The 23,684-nt window shown below is 45.5% G+C and overlaps 1 protein-coding gene and 2 long non-coding RNA genes across 3 annotated transcripts; all 3 read right to left on the bottom strand.

Moving 5' to 3' along the window:
* Positions 1 to 514: 514 nt before the first annotated feature.
* On the bottom strand, positions 515 to 12,859 carry LOC100541518 (scavenger receptor cysteine-rich domain-containing protein DMBT1-like). The gene is made up of 20 exons (XM_085229617.1): positions 12,482 to 12,859; positions 11,604 to 11,972; positions 11,014 to 11,325; positions 10,778 to 10,813; positions 10,236 to 10,325; positions 9,724 to 10,035; positions 8,846 to 9,214; positions 8,257 to 8,568; positions 8,021 to 8,056; positions 7,479 to 7,568; positions 6,967 to 7,278; positions 6,672 to 6,758; positions 5,798 to 6,109; positions 5,637 to 5,666; positions 4,543 to 4,693; positions 4,060 to 4,271; positions 3,661 to 3,833; positions 2,821 to 3,209; positions 1,968 to 2,239; positions 515 to 1,288 (listed from the first exon to the last, which is right to left on the bottom strand). The coding sequence occupies exons 2-20, from the start codon at positions 11,935 to 11,937 to the stop codon at positions 1,125 to 1,127; spliced, it is 3,993 nt and encodes a 1,330-aa protein (XP_085085743.1). The 5' UTR covers positions 11,938 to 11,972; positions 12,482 to 12,859; the 3' UTR covers positions 515 to 1,124.
* A 149-nt stretch (positions 12,860 to 13,008) lies between these two features.
* LOC146543898 (uncharacterized) lies at positions 13,009 to 14,117 on the bottom strand. The gene is made up of 3 exons (XR_014884779.1): positions 13,771 to 14,117; positions 13,535 to 13,570; positions 13,009 to 13,082 (listed from the first exon to the last, which is right to left on the bottom strand). It is a non-coding gene; the product is annotated as an uncharacterized LOC146543898 (long non-coding RNA).
* A 1,916-nt stretch (positions 14,118 to 16,033) lies between these two features.
* Positions 16,034 to 21,962, bottom strand: LOC146543897 (uncharacterized). The gene is made up of 3 exons (XR_014884780.1): positions 19,835 to 21,962; positions 16,794 to 17,105; positions 16,034 to 16,284 (listed from the first exon to the last, which is right to left on the bottom strand). It is a non-coding gene; the product is annotated as an uncharacterized LOC146543897 (long non-coding RNA).
* Between the last annotated feature and the right edge of the window lie 1,722 nt (positions 21,963 to 23,684).

Below are 23,684 nucleotides of genomic sequence, written 5' to 3'. Positions count from 1 at the left end.
GCACCTAAAGAGAAAGGTGAGAGAACTTATTCTCATGGCCAAGAAAGAGAAGTCAAGAACTAATGGGCTTGAACAGCAAGAGTGAAAATCGAGAGGAAGCATTTTGAAAAGCTTTTCCACAGTGATGTCAGTTTGAAGTGTGAGCCTTGTTTAGCAAGAGGAGAGATTGCCTAGGCCAAATGGAGGTTTTGGAAGATTTGGGCAAAATCTGTCAGGAAGATTTTGAGGTGGTGACAATGAGGGTAATACTCAGGGACTAGATCAGTCATCTGCTTTGGAGGGAATACTGGGATGAGGATACCAACAGATAATTCCTCTCAAGGCCCCAGAACAATGTGGATCATGTAATGTTTGTGTGTGATACTCAGGAGAAAGTACTGGAAAACCAAGAGGGCATTTCCTCATCAGGCATCACCAGCCTACTCTCTGGCTTCCTAAGGGCAGAAATTATCTGTAAACTTGCACGTTCTTGGCAAGTTTTTATCCAACAGACCACACTCCTCAACACAACAAATTATTCATTTGTATTTTAATCACATAGATATTAATTTGAAACCAAAGAGTGAATTATTCTTTTGTAAACATTCCTTCCTTTGATTTTAGGTGACACTCCTTGTGCAACAGATTTCAGCTTAAAAAGCTCTGCATTTTATACATAAGCACAGATCTATTATTGTTTCAGTGAAATTTTCAGCGTTAAAAACAATGCTTCAAACAATTAGAACAGGGTACAGCTACAACATCAAATGGCATATTTCTTCTTCCAGAACTAAGTCTTCCTCTCTTTTAATAAACCTTGAAATATTTATTATTGCCTCATTCATATTTTTTCCTCCAGCTGACATTATTTTAAGGTATCTGATGAATGTTCTTGGGAGAATGTGAGGAGATAATTAAAGAGTCAAAAAATGATAAAATGACTGCGCCAAACAAATTGTGCAATGATTTTTGAAATTATTCTTAAATCATTTAAGAGGAGTTAGGATTACAAAGTTATTTTAGAGCTTGCAACAGGCTAAGGTTCACTCCATCTCGGCTTGTTACAAATGGCACATATGTGATTGCTGTCAGTGAAGAATTTTGGTGGCTCACAGTATGAGATTGTCTCATAATTGGCCTTTGTTTCACATTATCCTCTGTAAAAGTGGTTTCTTCATTGCAGGCCTCAGAATAAAACCGGCAAGAACGAAGACAACGATGGCCAGGATGGCAACAGCAGCAGTGAGAGGCCCGAGCACGTTACCCGCAGTGGGAACCGTGTTGGGAGGAGGCACGGAAACATCCAGTCCTGTGAGGGAAGAGAGGAGCATTTGGTGTTGTGGTGCCATGGGGCAGGGCACAAAGAGCTGCTGTGCTAAAAGGGATGCTTTCTAGATCACAGCCAGAAGAGAAGTTCTAATTTCATTGCCCTTTGAACAGGCGTTTTGGTACCAAGGATGACAACTAAGCAAGCTTCATGAGCAGAAGACAACTGAAGGAATTAAACATTTCTGAATAAATCTGGGAACGTGCTTCTCAGGGAGCAGAGCTGGCAATCAGCTTACACAGTCAGATTGGAGCTAATTAGTCCAATGGAATTATGGCACTACCTTGGGTTACTGTTTTGGGACAGCCAAAGCGGCTGTCATTTTTCTTGCATGTAGATGAAAATAGTTTGCAAGGTATTGAAAGAGGAAGGATGTTGTAGACAGGGTTCTATGTACTTGACATAGTATCTGGCAACTCTACCCGCAGCAGAGGGGTTGAAACTTTATGATCTTCGATGTCCTTTCCAACCCAACCCATTCTATGATTCAACAATTCTGTGATTCTATGATTCTACGATTCTGTGACAACGGAGCCAAACAATCCCTTCCTGTTTACGGTGCAGTTAACATAAGCAGATTTCAAGGACAGATGTCAAAAACAAATAGAGCTATGGCTTTTCAGTCTTAGAGCAAATACGAGATAACTTTACTTGACTTTACCAGTATTCCTGCTCTGAGCATCTCCTTCTCGAAGCTTCAGCGGTCCGACAACGACATCTACTTTCTCCTGGGCAGGACTTGCCTCTCTCTTGGAGCGGCTCAGGCAGCCCTGGTAGCAGCGGGAGGAGTAGTCGCCCAGCCGGCACACCGCCAGCTCGCACCGCAGGTAGACCGACGTGTGGCGGTTGATGAACTCAAAGGCATTAAACTTGAAGCGAGCAAAGTGGCTGTAGGGGGAGTAGTATGAGGCATAGGAAGAATCTCTGATACATCTAGAAAGAAATGAAGAGAATTAGTCTTTATGGATTTACACGTGCATTCCTTCAAAAATACAGCAAATTAAAACACAGCCAGGTGCTGAGAACAAAAATAATGCAACTTTTAGACTGTGTCTAAGTATACCTAAGTCCTATGAAGAAGCTAGAGAGGGAAGTGTGCCAAGTGGTGAAGAGGGGAGAATGGGCTCCTCGCTCAATGTCAGTTCTATGTGAGGCACAACGAATGGGCCTGACGCTTGACATGATTCTGCTGGATTTACTAAAATGTGAATGCCTGTGACAATAGATTTCTGATGCCAGTTTTCACCATCTCATCCATCCATCCCACTGCTCACTGAGTTTTGCATATAAGAACAAGGACAAAGCCAGCAAAACAAAATATTAGTAAGGTTTAAGTTTCATTTCTTAGGCCTAGGTTGTAAAAATAAAAAAATAATAAAAAAAAAAATCAGAGAACTCTTTTAACAGTCCATTGATAAGGAGATCCAAACCAGTTCTCACTGTCTCTGTTCTTTTAAAATAAATGCAGGAAGGACATTACCACTACACATCTAGAGACTTGCGAAAGCTCTTACCCATCCTTAATTATATCATAGGCCAGAGTGTTAAAATCGTGAGGATCAGGTGATGCCACACATGTGTCCACAAACATCATCAGATTTGGGTCAGAGCTGTGAAGGTAAGCTTGAAGGTACAAATTCTGGTTCAAGTCAATGTAGTATGGAGAGTCTCGCACTGGCCGCAAGAATGATGAGGAATCATAAAACGTAATGTTTACAGCATATCTTCCAAACTGATTTTCATTCATATCTACAGTATCGTCAGCAACATACATCACTTGCATCCATGTGTTTTGTAGCATTTTGCAACTGATATGTAACAGAAGATCCTTTTTCCTCTTTATTATGTGCCCGGAAGAGATAACTTTGATCGTGTTGGAATAGTTGATCGTATCATTGCTTTCCTGTAATGTAATTTAAAAAGAGGAATTGAATTTCTTATACATTCTGTATCCTAAGCTTTGATAGAGTAATATGCACTTAAAAAAGGGTAGTTTCATCTTAAGCTCTTTGAACTAAGCTTGATGTTGGTCATTTCTGCTCAGATGTAAACAAACTTGCTGATATTTAATTAAGCAGAAATTAGTGGAGAGAAACTTCTGAATTCACAGCAGAGCCAATTTGTTGCACTTCTGTACACTGACCATGAAATGCACAATCACCCCAAATCTGCACGGCACTTACAATGATGATTTTCTTCCCTGAAAAGTCATTTCTATTGAGCATGAAGATTCCATGAGGCAAGGAAGCAATTAAACCTACAGGTCTCATTGCACTTAGCACTGAGGACCACAGCGGTCCTTTAACGACTCATTTCAGTGTGCCCTGCAGTTCGGTGCAGGGCTGTAAGCATACCTCTCGTGTCGTCCCACAGCTGTCATAGGGAATGTTGAACACAACCTCACGTGATGTGAGCGTCGGTTCACAGCCAGTGTCATTCAGGGTGACCCCCTCTGCACTGTAGCCCTGGGACTGGAGATAGTCCCTGCTAACCACTGCGTGCATGTAGTCTGGCAAGCACGTAAGGGCTGGTGGAAGAAGAAGAGATGATACATTTGTAATTTAGGCAACTGGTTAACGATCAAAGGGTGCTGATTTTTACTTAAAGCAGCTCACATGACAACCCAGAATATTTTGCACACATCACTTCCTATCCCATACATCTTTAAATACATGCACATGTTTATTTTACAAACAGACTCTATAACAGGCTTGTCTGTTGAGCAGCGGTTTCTGTTCTGAACAGGAACTTACCGATGTTGTGATCTGCTGGAATGGAGGAGTAGTGGGCCTGAAACCCTCTAGATGTGTATCTTGAATCGCTGTGAAAGTGAACGCTCATCAGGTTTGAAGATGACGTGTACGTGCGAAAGGACCCAGTACAAATTCTCTCAAGAAGTGGAGAAGAGTGTGGGGGCCCATCATAGACTTCAATGTAGTCATACTGGCACCTGCTGCTCTGCATCCTGAGAAACAAGCATCAGCACCTGTCAGTGTGTTCCAGAAGCTCTGGCTGACCTGATGAAAGCCTTCAGCACTTGAAGTTTTTGGGGCAGAGGTTTTATTCATTGTTCATGTAGTTGCAAGCAGAAAACACCTCACTGATCCAATCTGTTCAAGTCTTCCAAACGCTGGAAGACACTTAAGTTGGGAAGGTTGCCTGTCTCAAATATACTTTCAAATTCTTCAAGTAACTTTGGCTTTGTTATCTGCCTGGGGAATTGACAATTTACTTACGCAATATCTCTAAATGTGAGCATAACACGGAAATTATTCTGTACTTGTATTTCCCACACACAGTCAGCGTTGTTTGGATAACTTCCAGGGTGGTTTGGGCTCTGCAGCATCCCAGAGGAATTTGAAATTAAGCCACCACAAAAATAATTTGCTGCAAAAAGAAGTGGAAGAGAATTTACTCACAGTAGTCCTTACAAAACAGAACTTTTGCTTTATGTAACTAATCTACAGCTGCTGAAAAGCAGCTCTCCTGCTGGCTTCAGGTCATATTCAGTATGTTCCAAATCTAAACAAATATTTGGTTTTGCTGTAGGTTTACTTTCACATTGCTCGTTCGTTGTCACATCCGTGGTGTCAGATCTCCATCTTCAGGTTGCTCTGATCTCTTCTTCCTGCAGTCGAGGTCTGGTTCTGGGAGGGGTCATGAGAATCAACATGGGAACACCTTCCTGAACAGACAGCATCCCCTCACATGGAAATAAGCACTCCAGGCAGCTGGGCAAGGCCTTAAATGAATTATCTCTTGCTTTGCCTATGAGGGTGGCTACGGAATGCCAGCATGAATGTGTTCTTACATAAAACACACAGATAATCCTTACAGCTTCCTTATAGGAAGGTGAGCATAAGCTCTGAACTTAATTCCTACAGCGTGTGACATGCAAAGGCAATCCTCCATTTTTTTTTCTGTGAATGCTCAAGTTCTGAATTCTGCTTCTCACTGCAAAAAGAGCAGGATGAAGGCCATGGAAGCTGTACATCCCAACAGGACCCAATGTACAACACTTGACTGATAAACTACCTGCAGCTGTGAATGCAAATGGTGAACATTTCAAGTAAAACCGTATCAGTTTGAAAAATGCTGTGTGAGCACTGTATAAAAATCATCACACGAAATAAAGGGTACTACACACAAACAACAAATGTCAATAGAGTAGCAGTGTGCCTGCGGTCTTGGCATGCCTTGACGTCAGTGCACTTTGGGTTGCTTGCTCTGAATAAAAGAACGTGGACACCTTGGCAATACTAGTCTACGGTTTGGTCCAACCAAAGAGCTCAACAAAATGCAAAAGATGAGAGCCACGGAAGAGTCTTACCCGCATCTGGTGCTGGGGAGCTCACAGCAGCTGTGGTGGAAGAATAAGAGCCACGGGTGAGCTGTGATGCTCAGATGAAGGAGCACCAGGATGGGGTGTTGGATGGAGGGGTTGGAGCACAACGAGGCACTCATGGAGCTGAATCCCCATCACCCACATACCTGCACAGATGACACTGGCATCCTCCTCGTGCCCACAGTTGTGCACGGCCCAGCCGCCGTGCCGGCAGCTCAGCAAGGAGGTCTCGTCCCCACGACACTGCACGTTGTCCAGCAGGATGCGGCCTGTGCCGGCACCAAAGCGAGCGCTGCCCGGGGCGGCGATGGCCGGCCCACAGCCCAGCTGACGGCACACCACCTGCGCGTCCCTCAGACTCCACAAATCGTCACACACTGTGCCCCAGCGCTGCCCGTCCTGCACCTCCACGCGGCCCTCGCAGACATGTTGACCATTGGCCAGCCGCACACGGGAGCCTGGGGTGTGGTACATTGAACACAGTCAGGGCATGTCAGAACTCCCCAGCAGAACCCATCTCCAAGGAGCTCCCATTCCATGGCACGCTCATCATGCAGAGCATTTCCACAAAATACTTATGGAAATATTTATCCACTGAAGGGACACAGACTCCATGACCCTCTTCTGCCGTGTCCCCAGCTGCCATAAGAAGAAATTTCCCTACTAGCAGTTTCCCTGCCCAACAGATCCTGGCCCCAAGACACAGGCTTCCAAACTACCAGCTCCTCCTCATGCTCTGCTTGCATCCTCCCTGCAGATTTGACTGCCAGGAACGCTTAACTGGAATGCATTCAAGACTAGGCTGGATGTGGCTCTGGGCAGCCTGGTCTGGTGGTAGGCGATCCTACATATAGCAGAGGGGTTGGAATTAAATGACTGTGGTCCTTTTCAAACCAGGCCATTCTTTGATTCTATGATATGAGTGGTCCACGGCTGGGAGATCACCTCCATTGCTAACTGGTGTGAGAAGGGACATCGGGGGCACAAAGAGGCACAGTGGATGACAATGGGCACACTTACCTGCAGTGCTGTATTCCACCGGAAAGCTCGTGTCTCTCAGCAATATTTCTGGAACAGGGGAACTTGTCTCTGTGGTGGAGGTCAATCCTACAAATACAGAAGATGATATCAGCCACAAGAGGATGGGTGGAATGATGGGAATGCCCAATACAGGGTACAGACAGACTCCCTCAAGAATGAAATCAGGACAAATTATTATTCCATAATATTCTATCTTGACAGAAGTTAATTTATGAATGCATAAAATGGATGCAATTTATAGAAAACACTTTGGAGAAGTAAAATGTTCCAGTACCTGAACAGACAACACCAGCATCTTCATAGTGGCGGCAGTTGTGACTCCCCCATCCAATGTGACTGCAGTGCTGCAAGGCCAGCTCATTTCCCTGGCACCGCACGTCGTCCAGCAGGATGCTGCCTGAGCCTTGGCCAAAGTAAGCACTGCCCGGAGCTGCAATGGCCTGGCCACATCCCAGCTGCCTGCACACAACCTGGGCATCAGCCAGGTCCCAGAGATCATCACAAACCGTCCCCAGCCGGCCTTCATAATAGAGCTCTACGCGGCCCTCACATCTGTGCCGTCCATTGACCAGGTGGAGGCCGGTTCCTTTGGGAGAGAGGGAGTTGAGCACAAACACAGTTGGATGAGTTAGCTGGGAATGACCTGTACAAGTTGCTTATCCCATCCACGTGCCCCAGGGTACCACCATTCCTCGTGGGTGCCTGTCTGGCCTAGTATTAGCCATCGGTGTGGAAGTTAGATTGAGGGTATGAAGGTGCTTGGTGAGTGATGCTAGGCAGAGTTACCTGCTGTGTTGTTCTCCAGTGGGGAGCTCGTCTCTGGAACTGGGGCACTTGTCCCCAGTGTGGAGGTGGCTGGTATGGTGGCACTCAGTCCTGCAAACAGAGAGGAGAAAATCACTCACATCAGGATTGGTGGTATGATGGGCATGTCACATGTAGGCTACAGACCCCATTCCTCAGGAATGGGATCAGGACTAATTACCCTTTGTTACATTCCACCTTGACAGAGGTTAACAGAGAGAATGGGGGTGGGTAACAGCCTGCTTGAAATCATTATTAAATTGAAAGTGGTATTTAGAGATGGTGATGGCAGGGAAGGGCACAGCTGTAGCACCTGCTCTAAGGCCCAGGACATTATGAGCCAGCTGAGGCTGGAGCTCTCCCCTAAAGCTTCCTCCACTGGAGCTGTGGGACTGTGGGCAGCTGCAGGGCTTGTCCCCATCACCACCACTGGAGCACTCCTGCAGTGGCTCAGCTCCTTTGTGGGAGCAGCTGTTTGCTGCTTGGGGCGGAGTGTGCTGCAAGGCCAGGGAGGCATGACTCACCCACTGAATGGGGCCAGTCCGTCGTGTTCGGTGGACCTGCAGGTGCCAGGTAAGAAAAACATGTCACTTGGTACAGCTCTAAAGACTGCATCCATATAGCAGTAGAGATATCAAGGTAAGTCATATTGCTGTCTCGGTGGAAGGATGACTGAATAACACTACACTCTAATCAATTGAGTGCATAGATTCGGTGCCATTTATAGAAAACACTTTGGAATAGTAAAATGTTCCAGTACCTGAACAGACAACACCAGCATCCTCATGGTGGCGGCAGTTGTGACTCCCCCATCCAATGTGACTGCAGTGCTGCAAGGCCAGCTCATTTCCCTGGCACCGCACGTCGTCCAGCAGGATGCTGCCTGAGCCTTGGCCAAAGTAAGCACTGCCCGGAGCTGCAATGGCCTGGCCACATCCCAGCTGCCTGCACACAACCTGGGCATCAGCCAGGTCCCAGAGATCATCACAAACCGTCCCCAGCCGGCCTTCATAATAGAGCTCTACGCGGCCCTCACATCTGTGCCGTCCATTGACCAGGTGGAGGCCGGTTCCTTTGGGAGAGAGGGAGTTGAGCACAAACACAGTTGGATGAGTTAGCTGGGAATGACCTGTACAAGTTGCTTATCCCATCCACGTGCCCCAGGGTACCACCATTCCTCGTGGGTGCCTATCTGGCCTAGTATTAGCCATCGGTGTGGACAGAGATGATGGAGGGACAGACCACAATTTTTCTTCCCATGGCTGGGAGATATCCTCCAATGCAATCAAGTGTGGGAAGGAACACTGAAGGAATGAGGTGGCTTGGTGAATGATGCTGGGCAGAGTTACCTGCTCTGCTGATATCCATGGGCAAGCTCGTCCCCAACACTGCAGTTGTTGTCCTTGTCGTGCTTTGTGTTCTGTCGGTCGTTGGCACTTCAGTACTTGTCTCCAGAGCAGTGATAGGCTGTGTTGCGGTTGTCGTTTCTAGTGTGGTACTCGACTGTGACAAGCTGGTTGTTAACAGTAGTGTGCTCGGCATTGGTGTTATGGAAGTCCCTTCTGTCGGTGTAGTGGTTGTTGGCCATGAAGTTGTCAAATCCAGAACGGATGTCATTGGTGTTGTGTTGGTCTGGTTAACAGTGGTGGATTCTAATGTGGAGTTTGTCTCTGACAGCAACATTGCAGGCAGTGGGGGGGGGGCAGTAGAGCTCCATTCTGTGAATACAAATAAAGGACAGTTCCCATATGAAGGACTGTGTCTGAGTAATGAATATGTCTGTGTGTAAGCTAGAAACCCAGTTCCTCAGGAATGAAGACAGGACAAATTACTCTACCAGCATAATTTATCTTGACAGAAGTCAACAGAGAGAATGGAGGCAGGTAAGAGACATGTTTTAAAATTATTACTAAATTGAAAGTGATATTTACAGATGGTGATGGCAGGGAAGGGCACTGCTGTGGCACCTGCCCTGAGGTGTGGGACACCATGGGCCAGGGTATACCAGGGCTTTCCTCTAAATACTCTGGACAACTATGCCATGGAGGAAACAAATGTCACTTACAAATGCATTGAATACAACATGCACACAGAAATAGAGATATCACAGCATGAGGGGTTTTTTTTTGATATCTCAGAAGTATGTCTGAGTAACCCTACATCCAAATGCATTTGTTGGATGCAATTTATAGAAAAACATTTTGGAGAAGTAGAAATGTTCCAGTACCTGAACAGACAACACCAGCATCTTCATAGTGGTGGCAGTTATGTCTCCCCCATCCAATGTGACTGCAGTGCTGCAAGGCCAGCTCATTTCCCTGGCACCGCACGTCGTCCAGCAGGATGCTGCCTGAGCCTTGGCCAAAGTAAGCACTGCCCGGAGCTGCAATGGCCTGGCCACATCCCAGCTGCCTGCACACAACCTGGGCATCAGCCAGGTCCCAGAGATCATCACAAACCGTCCCCAGCCGGCCTTCATAATAGAGCTCTACGCGGCCCTCACATCTGTGCCGTCCATTGACCAGGTGGAGGCCGGTTCCTTTGGGAGAGAGGGAGTTGAGCACAAACACAGTTGGATGAGTTAGCTGGGAATGACCTGTACAAGTTGCTTATCCCATCCACGTGCCCCAGGGTACCACCATTCCTCGTGGGTGCCTGTCTGGCCTAGTATTAGCCATCGGTGTGGAAGTTAGATTGAGGGTATGAAGGTGCTTGGTGAGTGATGCTAGGCAGAGTTACCTGCTGTGTTGTTCTCCAGTGGGGAGCTCGTCTCTGGAACTGGGGCACTTGTCCCCAGTGTGGAGGTGGCTGGTATGGTGGCACTCAGTCCTGCAAACAGAGAGGAGAAAATCACTCACATCAGGATTGGTGGTATGATGGGCATGTCACATGTAGGCTACAGACCCCATTCCTCAGGAATGGGATCAGGACTAATTACCCTTTGTTACATTCCACCTTGACAGAGGTTAACAGAGAGAATGGGGGTGGGTAACAGCCTGCTTGAAATCATTATTAAATTGAAAGTGGTATTTAGAGATGGTGATGGCAGGGAAGGGCACAGCTGTAGCACCTGCTCTAAGGCCCAGGACATTATGAGCCAGCTGAGGCTGGAGCTCTCCCCTAAAGCTTCCTCCACTGGAGCTGTGGGACTGTGGGCAGCTGCAGGGCTTGTCCCCATCACCACCACTGGAGCACTCCTGCAGTGGCTCAGCTCCTTTGTGGGAGCAGCTGTTTGCTGCTTGGGGCGGAGTGTGCTGCAAGGCCAGGGAGGCATGACTCACCCACTGAATGGGGCCAGTCCGTCGTGTTCGGTGGACCTGCAGGTGCCAGGTAAGAAAAACATGTCACTTGGTACAGCTCTAAAGACTGCATCCATATAGCAGTAGAGATATCAAGGTAAGTCATATTGCTGTCTCGGTGGAAGGATGACTGAATAACACTACACTCTAATCAATTGAGTGCATAGATTCGGTGCCATTTATAGAAAACACTTTGGAATAGTAAAATGTTCCAGTACCTGAACAGACAACACCAGCATCCTCATGGTGGCGGCAGTTGTGACTCCCCCATCCAATGTGACTGCAGTGCTGCAAGGCCAGCTCATTTCCCTGGCACCGCACGTCGTCCAGCAGGATGCTGCCTGAGCCTTGGCCAAAGTAAGCACTGCCCGGAGCTGCAATGGCCTGGCCACATCCCAGCTGCCTGCACACAACCTGGGCATCAGCCAGGTCCCAGAGATCATCACAAACCGTCCCCAGCCGGCCTTCATAATAGAGCTCTACGCGGCCCTCACATCTGTGCCGTCCATTGACCAGGTGGAGGCCGGTTCCTTTGGGAGAGAGGGAGTTGAGCACAAACACAGTTGGATGAGTTAGCTGGGAATGACCTGTACAAGTTGCTTATCCCATCCACGTGCCCCAGGGTACCACCATTCCTCGTGGGTGCCTATCTGGCCTAGTATTAGCCATCGGTGTGGACAGAGATGATGGAGGGACAGACCACAATTTTTCTTCCCATGGCTGGGAGATATCCTCCAATGCAATCAAGTGTGGGAAGGAACACTGAAGGAATGAGGTGGCTTGGTGAATGATTGCTGGGCAGAGTTACCTGCTCTGCTGATATCCATGGGCAAGCTCGTCCCCAACACTGCAGTTGTTGTCCTTGTCGTGCTTTGTGTTCTGTCGGTCGTTGGCACTTCAGTACTTGTCTCCAGAGCAGTGATAGGCTGTGTTGCGGTTGTCGTTTCTAGTGTGGTACTCGACTGTGACAAGCTGGTTGTTAACAGTAGTGTGCTCGGCATTGGTGTTATGGAAGTCCCTTCTGTCGGTGTAGTGGTTGTTGGCCATGAAGTTGTCAAATCCAGAACGGATGTCATTGGTGTTGTGTTGGTCTGGTTAACAGTGGTGGATTCTAATGTGGAGTTTGTCTCTGACAGCAACATTGCAGGCAGTGGGGGGGGGGCAGTAGAGCTCCATTCTGTGAATACAAATAAAGGACAGTTCCCATATGAAGGACTGTGTCTGAGTAATGAATATGTCTGTGTGTAAGCTAGAAACCCAGTTCCTCAGGAATGAAGACAGGACAAATTACTCTACCAGCATAATTTATCTTGACAGAAGTCAACAGAGAGAATGGAGGCAGGTAAGAGACATGTTTTTAAAATTATTACTAAATTGAAAGTGATATTTACAGATGGTGATGGCAGGGAAGGGCACTGCTGTGGCACCTGCCCTGAGGTGTGGGACACCATGGGCCAGGGTATACCAGGGCTTTCCTCTAAATACTCTGGACAACTATGCCATGGAGGAAACAAATGTCACTTACAAATGCATTGAATACAACATGCACACAGAAATAGAGATATCACAGCATGAGGGTTTTTTTTTGATATCTCAGAAGTATGTCTGAGTAACCCTACATCCAAATGCATTTGTTGGATGCAATTTATAGAAAAACATTTTGGAGAAGTAGAAATGTTCCAGTACCTGAACAGACAACACCAGCATCTTCATAGTGGTGGCAGTTATGTCTCCCCCATCCAATGTGACTGCAGTGCTGCAAGGCCAGCTCATTTCCCTGGCACCGCACGTCGTCCAGCAGGATGCTGCCTGAGCCTTGGCCAAAGTAAGCACTGCCCGGAGCTGCAATGGCCTGGCCACATCCCAGCTGCCTGCACACAACCTGGGCATCAGCCAGGTCCCAGAGATCATCACAAACCGTCCCCAGCCGGCCTTCATAATAGAGCTCTACGCGGCCCTCACATCTGTGCCGTCCATTGACCAGGTGGAGGCCGGTTCCTTTGGGAGAGAGGGAGTTGAGCACAAACACAGTTGGATGAGTTAGCTGGGAATGACCTGTACAAGTTGCTTATCCCATCCACGTGCCCCAGGGTACCACCATTCCTCGTGGGTGCCTGTCTGGCCTAGTATTAGCCATCGGTGTGGAAGTTAGATTGAGGGTATGAAGGTGCTTGGTGAGTGATGCTAGGCAGAGTTACCTGCTGTGTTGTTCTCAGTGGGGAGCTCGTCTCTGGAACTGGGGCACTTGTCCCCAGTGTGGAGGTGGCTGGTATGGTGGCACTCAGTCCTGCAAACAGAGAGGAGAAAATCACTCACATCAGGATTGGTGGTATGATGGGCATGTCACATGTAGGCTACAGACCCCATTCCTCAGGAATGGGATCAGGACTAATTACCCTTTGTTACATTCCACCTTGACAGAGGTTAACAGAGAGAATGGGGGTGGGTAACAGCCTGCTTGAAATCATTATTAAATTGAAAGTGGTATTTAGAGATGGTGATGGCAGGGAAGGGCACAGCTGTAGCACCTGCTCTAAGGCCCAGGACATTATGAGCCAGCTGAGGCTGGAGCTCTCCCCTAAAGCTTCCTCCACTGGAGCTGTGGGACTGTGGGCAGCTGCAGGGCTTGTCCCCATCACCACCACTGGAGCACTCCTGCAGTGGCTCAGCTCCTTTGTGGGAGCAGCTGTTTGCTGCTTGGGGCGGAGTGTGCTGCAAGGCCAGGGAGGCATGACTCACCCACTGAATGGGGCCAGTCCGTCGTGTTCGGTGGACCTGCAGGTGCCAGGTAAGAAAAACATGTCACTTGGTACAGCTCTAAAGACTGCATCCATATAGCAGTAGAGATATCAAGGTAAGTCATATTGCTGTCTCGGTGGAAGGATGACTGAATAACACTACACTCTAATCAATTGAGTGCATAGATTCGGTGCCATTTATAGAAAACACTTTGGAATAGTAAAATGTTCCAGTACCTGAACAGACAACACCAGCATCCTCATGGTGGCGGCAGTTGTGACTCCCCCATCCAATGTGACTGCAGTGCTGCAAGGCCAGCTCATTTCCCTGGCACCGCACGTCGTCCAGCAGGATGCTGCCTGAGCCTTGGCCAAAGTAAGCACTGCCCGGAGCTGCAATGGCCTGGCCACATCCCAGCTGCCTGCACACAACCTGGGCATCAGCCAGGTCCCAGAGATCATCACAAACCGTCCCCAGCCGGCCTTCATAATAGAGCTCTACGCGGCCCTCACATCTGTGCCGTCCATTGACCAGGTGGAGGCCGGTTCCTTTGGGAGAGAGGGAGTTGAGCACAAACACAGTTGGATGAGTTAGCTGGGAATGACCTGTACAAGTTGCTTATCCCATCCACGTGCCCCAGGGTACCACCATTCCTCGTGGGTGCCTATCTGGCCTAGTATTAGCCATCGGTGTGGAAGTTAGATTGAAGGAATGAAGGTGCTTGGTGAATGATGCTGGGCAGAGTTACCTGCTCTGCTGATATCCAGTGGGCAGCTCGTCCCCAACACTGCAGTTGTTGTCCTCAGTGTCGTGGTGTCTGGTCTGTTGGCACTCAGTACTGTCTCCAGAGAGGATAAAAGGACTCCCATAAGGACTGGTGGTATGATGAATATGTCTGTTGTAAGCTAGAAACCCAGTTCCTCAGGAATGAGATCAGGACAAATTACTCTACGCTACATTTCATCTTGACAGAAGTCAACAGAGAGAATGGAGGCAGGTAAGAGACTGTTTTAAATTATTACTAAATTGAAAGTGATATTTACAGATGGTGATGGCAGGGAAGGGCACTGCTGTGGCACCTGCCCTGAGGTGTGGGACACCATGGGCCAGGTATACCAGGAGCTTTCCTCTAAAGCTTACTCCACTGGAGCTGTGGGACTGTGGGCAGCTGCAGGGCTTGTCCCCATCACCACCACTGGAGCACTCCTGCAGTGGCTCAGCTCCTTTGTGGGAGCAGCTGTTTGCTACTTGGGGCGGAGTGTGCTGCAAGGCCAGGGAGGCATGACTCACCCACTGAATGGGGCCAGTCCGTCGTGTTCGGTGGACCTGCAGGTGCCATGGAGGAAACAAATGTCACTTGGTACAGCATTGAATACAACATGCACACAGAAATAGAGATATCAAGCTGAGTTTTTTTGATATCTCAGTGGAAGTATGTCTGAGTAACCCTACACTCTAATCAATTGAGTGCATTTGTTGGATGCAATTTATAGAAAACATTTTGGAGAAGTAAAATGTTCCAGTACCTGAACAGACAACACCAGCATCTTCATAGTGGTGGCAGTTATGTCTCCCCCATCCAATGTGACTGCAGTGCTGCAAGGCCAGCTCATTTCCCTGGCACCGCACGTCGTCCAGCAGGATGCTGCCTGAGCCTTGGCCAAAGTAAGCACTGCCCGGAGCTGCAATGGCCTGGCCACATCCCAGCTGCCTGCACACAACCTGGGCATCAGCCAGGTCCCAGAGATCATCACAAACCGTCCCCAGCCGGCCTTCATAATAGAGCTCTACGCGGCCCTCACATCTGTGCCGTCCATTGACCAGGTGGAGGCCGGTTCCTTTGGGAGAGAGGGAGTTGAGCACAAACACAGTTGGATGAGTTAGCTGGGAATGACCTGTACAAGTTGCTTATCCCATCCACGTGCCCCAGGGTACCACCATTCCTCGTGGGTGCCTGTCTGGCCTAGTATTAGCCATCGGTGTGGACAGAGATGATGGAGGGACAGACCACAATTTTTCTTCCCATGACTGGGAGATATCCTCCAATGCAATCAAGTGTGGGAAGGAACACTGAGGGTATGAGGTGGCTTGGTGAGTGATGCTAGGCAGAGTTACCTGCTGTGTTGTTCTCCATGGGGAAGCTCGTCTCCAACACTGCAGTTGTTGTCCTTGTCGTGCTTTGTGTTCTGTCGGTCGTTGGAACTGGGGCACTTGTCCCTGTGGAGCTTTGTGGTCTGTCGGTTGCGGTTGTCGTTTCTAGTGTGGTACTCGACTGTGACAAGCTGGTTGTTAACAGTAGTGTGCTCGGCATTGGTGTTGTGGAAGTCCCTTCTGTCGGTGTAGTGGTTGTTGGCCATGAAGTTGTCAAATCCAGAACGGATGTCATTGGTGTTGTGTTGGTCTGGTTAACAGTGGTGGATTCTAATGTGGAGTTTGTCTCTGACAGCAACATTGCAGGCAAGGTGGCACTTCAGTCCTTGCAAACAGAGCAGTGAGAGGCTGTGTTGCGGTTGTCGTTTCTAGTGTGGTACTCGACTGTGACAAGCTGGTTGTTAACAGTAGTGTGCTCGGCATTGGTGTTGTGGAAGTCCCTTCTGTCGGTGTAGTGGTTGTTGGCCATGAAGTTGTCAAATCCAGAACGGATGTCATTGGTGTTGTGTTGGTCTGGTTAACAGTGGTGGATTCTAATGTGGAGTTTGTCTCTGACAGCAACATTGCAGGCAATGGGGGGGGGTCAGTAGAGCTCCATTCTGTGAATACAAATAAATCACAGTTCACATCTGAAGGATTGTGTCTGAGTAATGGGCATGTCACAGTGTAGGCTACAGACCCCATTCCTCAGGAATGGAGACAGGACTAATTACCCTTTCAGTATAATTCACCTTGACAGAGGTTAACAGAGAGAATGGAGGTGGGTAACAGCCATGCTTGAAAATCATTATTAAATTGAAAGTGGTATTTAGAGATGGTGATGGCAGGGAAGGGCACAGCTGTAGCACCTGCTCTAAGGCCCAGGACATTATGAGCCAGCTGAGGCTGGAGCTCTCCCCTAAATCCTCTGGACAACTATGCCAGGTAAGAAAAACATGTCACTTACAAATGCTCTAAAGACTGCATCCATATAGCAGTAGAGATATCACAGGATAAGGGGTTTCATATTGCTGTCTCGGAAGGATGACTGAATAACACTACATCCAAATGCATAGATTCGGTGCCATTTATAGAAAAACACTTTGGAATAGTAGAAATGTTCCAGTACCTGAACAGACAACACCAGCATCCTCATGGTGGCGGCAGTTGTGACTCCCCCATCCAATGTGACTGCAGTGCTGCAAGGCCAGCTCATTTCCCTGGCACCGCACGTCGTCCAGCAGGATGCTGCCTGAGCCTTGGCCAAAGTAAGCACTGCCCGGAGCTGCAATGGCCTGGCCACATCCCAGCTGCCTGCACACAACCTGGGCATCAGCCAGGTCCCAGAGATCATCACAAACCGTCCCCAGCCGGCCTTCATAATAGAGCTCTACGCGGCCCTCACATCTGTGCCGTCCATTGACCAGGTGGAGGCCGGTTCCTTTGGGAGAGAGGGAGTTGAGCACAAACACAGTTGGATGAGTTAGCTGGGAATGACCTGTACAAGTTGCTTATCCCATCTACGTGCCCCAGGGTACCACCATTCCCTGTGGGTACCTGTCTGGTCTAGTTTTAGCCATCTGTATTGAAGGGATGGTGGAGGGAGAGACCATACTTTCTCTCTTCCAGACCTTAAAGTCAGCTACATGTATTTCATGCAAAATTTCTATAGAAGACTAAGTGAGATAAGAACAAACAATTTTTGTAAGAAATGAAATTCTTTGATCATAGGAAAAGCACAAATAAGTGAGGAAAAGTAAGAAAATGAATTTCAATATCACAATGAAATCCAAGGAAAATTGAAGTAAGAAAAATAGCACTGAAATTTTTTGCTTTGTTGATGGGAAGAAAATGACATGTTTTTGGAACGTGTTTATGTATTTCTTTTCTTTATAGCCTTCCAAATGTTTTCTGTTAAGAAGAGGGAGATAGAGCAATTTGCATTGAATCCTAGATACGTTTGGAAGGTACAACATGACTTTTCTTCCCCCAACCTGTGTCTTACCAGAAGCGTGTATGAGTAGCATTTCTATGTGCTGTAGAAAGACTGTTGAACTGGTGGCAGAGGCAAAGCTCAAAGCGGCTCAAGGAAATGGCTGAGGTCTCAGGGACACAGCAAAATGCAAGGACATCCACTACCACTTCTTCCTAAACCTATGCTCATTGGGTAATCACGGTGGTGCCATAGAAAAATTACCAGGCAAATAATTTGGAATTTACAAGCCATTCCATACTACTGCTGTGCAACAGCACACTGCACACTAAGCAGTGTGCTACTTCGCTTAAAATGACATCAGAATAAGACCAAATTAATTCTTATGGGAAAAAAAAAGGGATTTTAGAGGAAAAAATGGCCATTCTTACCTCTTCTCCCTCGTTTATGGAATTTATATGGAATATGTCTTCCTGTGAAATTGCAAGAGAATTTTAAAGATCTAGAGTCCATATATCACAACTAAATCCTGTAGTTTTTAGGAGTAATTTTACAAGAATTCCACTAAATGTTCAAAAAACTGGACAATGAACACAATGGAATTAAAAGCATTTCAGTACGAATCCACTGGCTTTTACTTTCTTACATGCCTCTGAAAACAGTTAGACATAAAGAAATGCTGAATAACTTTTCATGAACATACCTAGATGGCTGCTCTTAAAATAGATCTATTCATGTGAAACCCATCTGCTTTTCAGTTTGATTTAGCTTTTTCATAATTCAGACATTCTGCATAAACAGCCTGAAAATATCAATTTCTAGATCCATTTTTGGTGAGTTTATTAAAGTGTAAGTAAGTCCCCAGATGAATGTTGTAACATAAGATCTCCAGGATTTATACTTTGGAGATCAAACTAGCAAGCTGCATTTGCCATGATTTTCCTATCTGTCAAATATATGTGTTGCTCATTACTTGACACAAAGTCATCCAAAGCAAAAGAATCTTGAGAAGTTACCAGCTCCAGGATTTCTTCACTTCATCTAATTCACTGCTGATGGACTAGAGGAGCTGTCAAGACAATGCCCAAACTAAATATTTCCCTATTTACGCACTGTTAACTATCAGTTCAAAGTGAGGAGACAGACATTTGGCCCTTGCTTTCTACAGATCTCAACTGTTTCAAGCATTTACTTGGAGATACACATTTATAAACCATACTTATAGAATTTCTTCAAACTGGAGAAGCAAATCTGGGGAGAAACAAACGGCATTAGGAAATTAAAACTGATCTAAAACGATTTTACTTTCATTCAAGCAAAATAATTTGCTGGGAATCTAATTAGATACGATGCATCCTGCTTTGCACTTCACAGGTGTCAAAAATGGAAAAGTCTTCAAAGTGACAAATGCAGCTCTTGCTGTGACCCAGGAGACAAAGGCAAGGCTGGGGAATGAAGGCAAGAGCAGAGAGAACAGAAAAAGAGAGTGAGAGAAAGATGGCAAGGAGAGGACAGATAGGACAGATAAAGAAAACTGGATGAGGACAATATAAATTGCTATAATGATTCTTATATAACTAGTTAGAAAAATCACCTGCAATTACCGTAGGTTATGCACAGTATTTTTTACCTCAAAGGTACCTACATCACTTAGGAGACAGTAAATGTTGTGTAAGGAAAAAAGGACCAAAAAATTTTTGAATGAAAATAATTTCATGGCTTTGATTGTTTTTATCCATCACACAGTGATAGACTATGAAAACTAATCTCTTTTATATTTCATTAAATTGTACATAAGATGAAGAAGATTCAAATAACTCAAGCAATATTTTACATGTAGCCTACATATTCACATACATATTCTACAATAGGTATCTATTTTAGTAAAAAATAAATAAATTCTTCCATAATTCCTAGGTCAAATTTCTGTAACTGGGAGAACCACACATACATTATGTAGTCATAGACACAACTCTAACAACAATTCAAGGCACTGAAACAAGGACTATCCCATGGGTGCAGAATGCACTCTGCTAAAATATTTAAATAATTATTACAATTTAATATAATTAGGAACAATTTTGTTCTACTAGAATTGCTAACATCAAGATGCATTCAATTTTACCTTTAATCTTTTGCCCAAGTTAACACCAGCTTGACTATAATTTTTGTTAACAGAATCAACAATCTTTATATTTCATTTTCTATGTGCCTTGGAACAAGTCTAAGTGGTTTACCTGATCTGGCCTCCAGAACTGCTGCACCAAGCAAAAGGAAGCACATCAATATCATAGTGGTACCCATCTCATCAAGAGTTGTTGATGGAAAGAACCATCGGGATATATACTCTCTATTTCTGAAGGGGAGTGGCTTTATAGATCTCTTTTTCTACAGGAGGACAGTAAAATAAGCATGGCATGATAGTCTGAAGTAAAAATATGTTTGATTTGTTATTCAATATTTTGTCACATCCTGGTTTCTGCTTGAAGATAGTATCTCAAGAGTAACATTTTCCACTGCTTGGAAGAAAATATTTATGCTACTATGAGTTGTACAATCACCTCGTTGTACAAACAAAATGAGCTCTTATCCAAAGATACCTCTTGATTCTGGCTGATGAATCTTATATTTTTCTTTTATGATGACAAATCTTGGCAAGTCTGAGGAAGGTAGTGGGATCCTGAAATTCAAATGGGATTACCTCCAAGAAGGTTGTTAGAGAACTTCATACCTTGGTTCCAGCTACTGAGACAAGTTCCCCAAGGAGCCATCAATTGGGTAGAGATTTGGCATACTTTAAATATGATAAAATAGGACCGCGATCAAGAACAAGGGGGAGTCTCTGAACATAACCCATCAGAACTGTGGCTGTTGCTAAATATAAAGTGAAGATAACCAGTAGACCATCTAGACACTTCGGTCCTATCAGCATTGCTAGCTTTACCTCAATTTCAGTGCTTCTACCTTCAGCAGTAGAGCCAACAAGAAGGGGGCTGCAAGTGGCTGCATGCTCTTGGTGGTCATAGAAGCCACTGGAGAGGCAATATGATGGAGATATGAGGAAAGGAGAGGGGGCGATCTGTGATTCTGTGCTGAGTTACCAGTTGCCAGCTATTGTAACAACAGCAGACCTCAGAGAGGCATCAAGGCTTGCTTGCTGATTTACTTTCTTGAGCACCTCAGCCATAAGCAGAGAGGATCTCACACCGCTTTAAGTGATACATACTTTACCACACTATGTGGGCAACTTGCTCCAGATAATTAGTGAGGCTGTTCCAAGGTTTTAAGTGAATCACTGTGAGGTATCTGAAGAATCTTGCAGCTCCAGCATGAATATATTTGTTTTTGGAATTTTAAGTTCATGTCAAAATTCATACTCTGTTCACCATGAAACTGTTAATGGCAAGAAAATGTGAAGACAATCACGGTCAGCTAATAACTTTTTGTGAAAACCCAGCAGAAAAATCAGTGGGGTCTAAGCATATTTAGCAAACTTAGGTTTGTTCTAAAATTTGAAAAATGTATCCAAAGCTTTCCAAAGCATAAAATAATGTTTAATTATCATTCATCATTCTCTTGTCAGAGTGGCTAGGAGTCTGACAACTATCCTAAGATTGAAGAGCCAAAATATCATTCTGCATTCGATTCTTACCTTTACAGCCATCAAGGCTTGAGAGGCATTATCAGCAGTCAAAATCTGTGGCACAGTTATTGTAATGTACAAATCTATTGCATCCGAGGAGCCCAAGGGAAAAATAATGACTTAGAAGGTCTTTCCACAAAGGCCAGCATTATTGGAATGGAAGAAGGAAGTGCAAAACACAAGAGGCCAAAGATAAGGTTGGAAGCCTTGAAAGCAACTCTAAGTGAAGAGTAAACATATTTCTTCTTTATCCAAACAACCACATTCACACATGAATGAGGAAATGTACCCAGCGATTGGTATTCACTATTCATATTCTTCTGTTTTTGACATTTTGGCAAGAAACAGAGAAAATACAGTACGTTTGGCTGACCAATTCAACACTGCAATCAGTGAAGCAAGAGTAAGTGATGGACAGCAATTCTCCAAACTCTTGTAATAACTGAAAAGGCGTAGGAGGAAAGGGAACACAAAAGCGACTCCCATATGTCTCAGTGGAAAAAATACCCACTAAGCTGTCCAGGTAAATGAACAACACTGATTATTTTTTCACTTCATTCTTCGTTAATTAATTTTTTGTGACAAACGTCAAAGATCTACATATTTCTAGAGCTCTTAATCATCAGACAATCTGAACAGTAGAAATAGATAACTACTACGTTCAGATTATATTAATTCAGTCAAATACCGTAAAGAGGATGTTTTCATCCTTCCCACCGGGTAGAAGGTCTCTAGCAATAATGTATTTTTGCTCTCTAGGACTTCTTCTGGCAGCTTGAAATGTTTCTCAGCATATTACTCTGTGAAAGGACTTTGAAAATGCTTTATGTTCTGCTGCCTGTTCTGTAGACATTTTGGCTTTTGTGATGTTCGGATGAAAACAACTGAAAGGACATAGGAGACTGATCAGTTTTCATCCATGACTATCCCAAGCATCTACACTGGAATGAGGGTGTCCACAGACTTCTACAAAAAGGGCCAATAGTCTGAATGCCTGCGTTATGATCCCATGAGGCAGTTTAGTCAAATTTATCAGGTTCCTTGATGGCCTCTTGAACTCTGTTGCCTGTGTGACATGAAGCATGTCAATACAAATTGATTTGTTTGTTTTACAGTGAAGAGACAAGTGGATCAGAAAAGCTGAGTCATGTCCCTTAGATTTACCAATAGAAGTGCTCCTAAATGTGGTGGGACAGGAGGTGGGAGGGAAGATACTTAACAAAGGGCCATTCAATGAGCACATTTACCTCAGAAAACGATTTTTTTTTCCTCACCAAGCCTAGTTTTCTTGAACTCCACATTTCTACAATGCTTGTGGATCAAGGAAACTGTGGGGAGAGTAGGACAATGGTTTTGGGACTTCAAATAGTTGAGCAGTTTACTAGTGTTTTTCACAGCAACATTTAACATGGAAACCACTGCACTTGGTACTTCTACCCTGTATTCTTGTACAACCTTGATATATCTTCATCTAGAACCCCTGGCACAGATGTAGCATAGGAAAACAATTCTGAAAAGCACAAGCATGTTGCTGACTGGAGGCATCAACATCCTGAGCCTAGGATATTTCTCCTGGTCTGATCACAAAGATGCTCTGGAAATGTGAGATGTGGAAAAAGTGCCATCAGACTATGAAAAGTTATGGGGTAGCACAACAGCAGTACAACAGCAAGAGCTGGTGCAAGAGAGAAAGTAGGTGTGTGAAGAGCAGAGAAGATGGTCCTTTTCCTTGACTGCTCTGCCCTTCAAATACGGTTGTAGGGTGGTAGGTAGAAAAGAGGAGGACCCTCCTCAGTCCTTGTTCCTCATGTGTGGGTAACAAAACGCACTTCCATTCTCTGTAGGCAGTGGCAGTCCATCCTTATTAGGTCCCTTCTCCACAGCGCATGAGGAAGTGAGAAGATGCCTGGGTTCACCTAGAAAAGGCAGTAAGAAATACTACATGCTGTAATGACTATTTCTGTCTACTCTTATCTTTCTCACCAGGACAAGATGTAGCCTCAAGTATAAGTCACTACTTTGTCTCTGGCTCACCTCACAGGTAGTACTTCATGCTGTTCCTAACAAGTTTTCCTCCATCATTGCTTGCTAGAAAACAAAAAAGTCTAAAGAGGAGCATTTCTCAACCAAATACCAATGGTCTTTTCACCTGTAGTAAGTGGGTTCTTCCCAACAGGTTCTTCCCTTATTAATGTTATTATTTTGTTTTCACACAGGGATACGAGGCTGGTCACACTTCCTTATGGCAACTTACGTACATTCCCCTTGCCACTACAGATTTAGAAATGCGTAATAGCAAGAGTACAGATCACTCCTTGGCAAAGCCACTTTCTCAGAAACCATGTCCTTCAATCCAATAATGTATTAGCAGTGAGCTCAGATACATAGGCAGTGTATTTGCAAGTACAAAAAAAAAAAAAAAAATTGTGCTACAAATGCTTCCT

Source organism: Meleagris gallopavo, chromosome 8, assembly GCF_905368555.1.
Source record: "Meleagris gallopavo chromosome 8, MGAL_WU_HG_1.1, whole genome shotgun sequence".
In the NCBI taxonomy this organism is placed as follows: domain Eukaryota; kingdom Metazoa; phylum Chordata; class Aves; order Galliformes; family Phasianidae; genus Meleagris; species Meleagris gallopavo.
Note: the sequence above shows the minus strand (reverse complement) of the source record. Positions and strands in the feature narration are given on the sequence as shown.